The following is a 1471-nucleotide window of genomic DNA, read 5'->3' on the forward strand; positions in this document are numbered from 1 at the left end:
AGGGGCGGGCTTGTAAGGAGCAGGGGCGGGCTTGTAAGGAGCAGGGGTAGGCTTGTAAGGAGCAGGGGCAGGTTTGTAAGACGGTGATGGAGCGGGTTGGTATCCTTGGGGCTTAGCCTTGTAACCTTGTTGAGGTTCGTATTTGGGGTACTGGGCCTCACCGTCATACTTCACATCAGCGACATAACCATTTTCATCGGCAGTATAGGTGACAATCTGTGTACGGCCATCAGGGAGAGCAACACGATACTCGCCATTGGTTTTGTAACCCTCACGACTCTCACTGTGTGCGAAATTGTTGTTGGAGTATTCATCAAGGACCGAATATTGATAAGCATATTTAGCCTCATGGTCTTCATATTTGGGTTCTTCATAAGAGTTGGGCTGGTAGGATGCAGTGGGCTTGTAAGAAGCGGGTCGGCTGTAACTAGGCTCCGGTTTGTAGCTTTGGGTGGGGGCAGGCTTGTAGGCCGGGGTGGGAGCGGGCTTGTAACTGGGCTCAGCCTTGTAAGCCGGAGCGGGTCGATAGCTCGATTTTGGTTGCTGATAAGACGGAGTAGGACTGTAGGAAGTGGGCTTGGGAGCAGGCTGGTAAGATGGAGAAGGGGCGGGTTTATAGCTTCTCTGAGGTGGTTTGTAGGGGGCGTCGTCAGACATGGCAACAGTAGCCAAGGCTGAGAGACAAAGGATCTGGAACAAATGGGAATGAGAGGGGTGTGAAGGATGTGGAAACAACGGATGGAAACGACTTAGATCGAAATTGGGAACACCGCACAAATGCAACACTCTTGGCACTTGGAAGCAAATCTCTTGTCCTCACCTTTGAGAGCATGATTGTTGTTTTTGATTGTCTAAAGATGATCTGATTTAAGAACCAACTGATATGGAACTTCAATCCACACCGCTCTTTTATATGTTTGGCTAGATTGCTCACAGGATCTCAGAAAGGCGACGCAAGAAACCAACGGTCATGCGAATTCACCCACCTAACTAAGGAAACGAGGGGTCCTGTTGCCCGATTTGAGCCCTGACGGGATGGACTGTTGCCTCCTCATTCCCATGCCAATTGTTGTGGTCCCGATGAGGGTAATGGTGCACGGGGAAGGTTCAGGAGGTGGAGATTGAGAAGGCGCGCTGCGCTCCCTTTGCATGACGCAATTTGAACCGGACGATTTGACGCACTTTTTGCGCTACCGCCCTCCCGGTTTTACCCCCTCATGCTTGCTCACAGGTGGTTGGGTTTCAAAGACCCTTAATAAACCACCAACTCGGCCAGGATGGAAAGGTACGGATTTTAATCGGCCACTTCAACATCCATGCACACATATGAGGTTGGTAATTCATGGCTGTATAAGTCAATCTATGCCAAAGTGTCGCCAACCCTCGTTTCTTCTGGTTGCAGCCATCTCCAACCACTCAGAATACACTCAGCTGAATGTCTTGCGGCATTTTCGCGCTCTTGAATGATGGC

At 50.4% G+C, this 1471-nt stretch overlaps 1 protein-coding gene across 1 annotated transcript in view; it reads right to left on the reverse strand.

Annotated features, from left to right (window-relative positions):
- The window catches only part of LOC131886628 (adhesive plaque matrix protein-like), a 2400-nt gene extending 1015 nt beyond the window's left edge, over positions 1–1385 (reverse strand). Inside the window, exons 1-2 of the mRNA XM_059235017.1 lie at positions 821–1385; positions 7–690 (exon numbers count right to left, since the gene is read on the reverse strand). Of these exons, the coding sequence (XP_059091000.1) occupies positions 7–690; positions 821–832 (696 nt within the window). The 5' untranslated portion in view covers positions 833–1385. The remainder of the gene's footprint in view (positions 1–6; positions 691–820) is intronic.
- Between the last annotated feature and the right edge of the window lie 86 nt (positions 1386–1471).

The sequence above is a fragment of the Tigriopus californicus genome, chromosome 9, assembly GCF_007210705.1.
Source record: "Tigriopus californicus strain San Diego chromosome 9, Tcal_SD_v2.1, whole genome shotgun sequence".
Taxonomy (NCBI): domain Eukaryota; kingdom Metazoa; phylum Arthropoda; class Copepoda; order Harpacticoida; family Harpacticidae; genus Tigriopus; species Tigriopus californicus.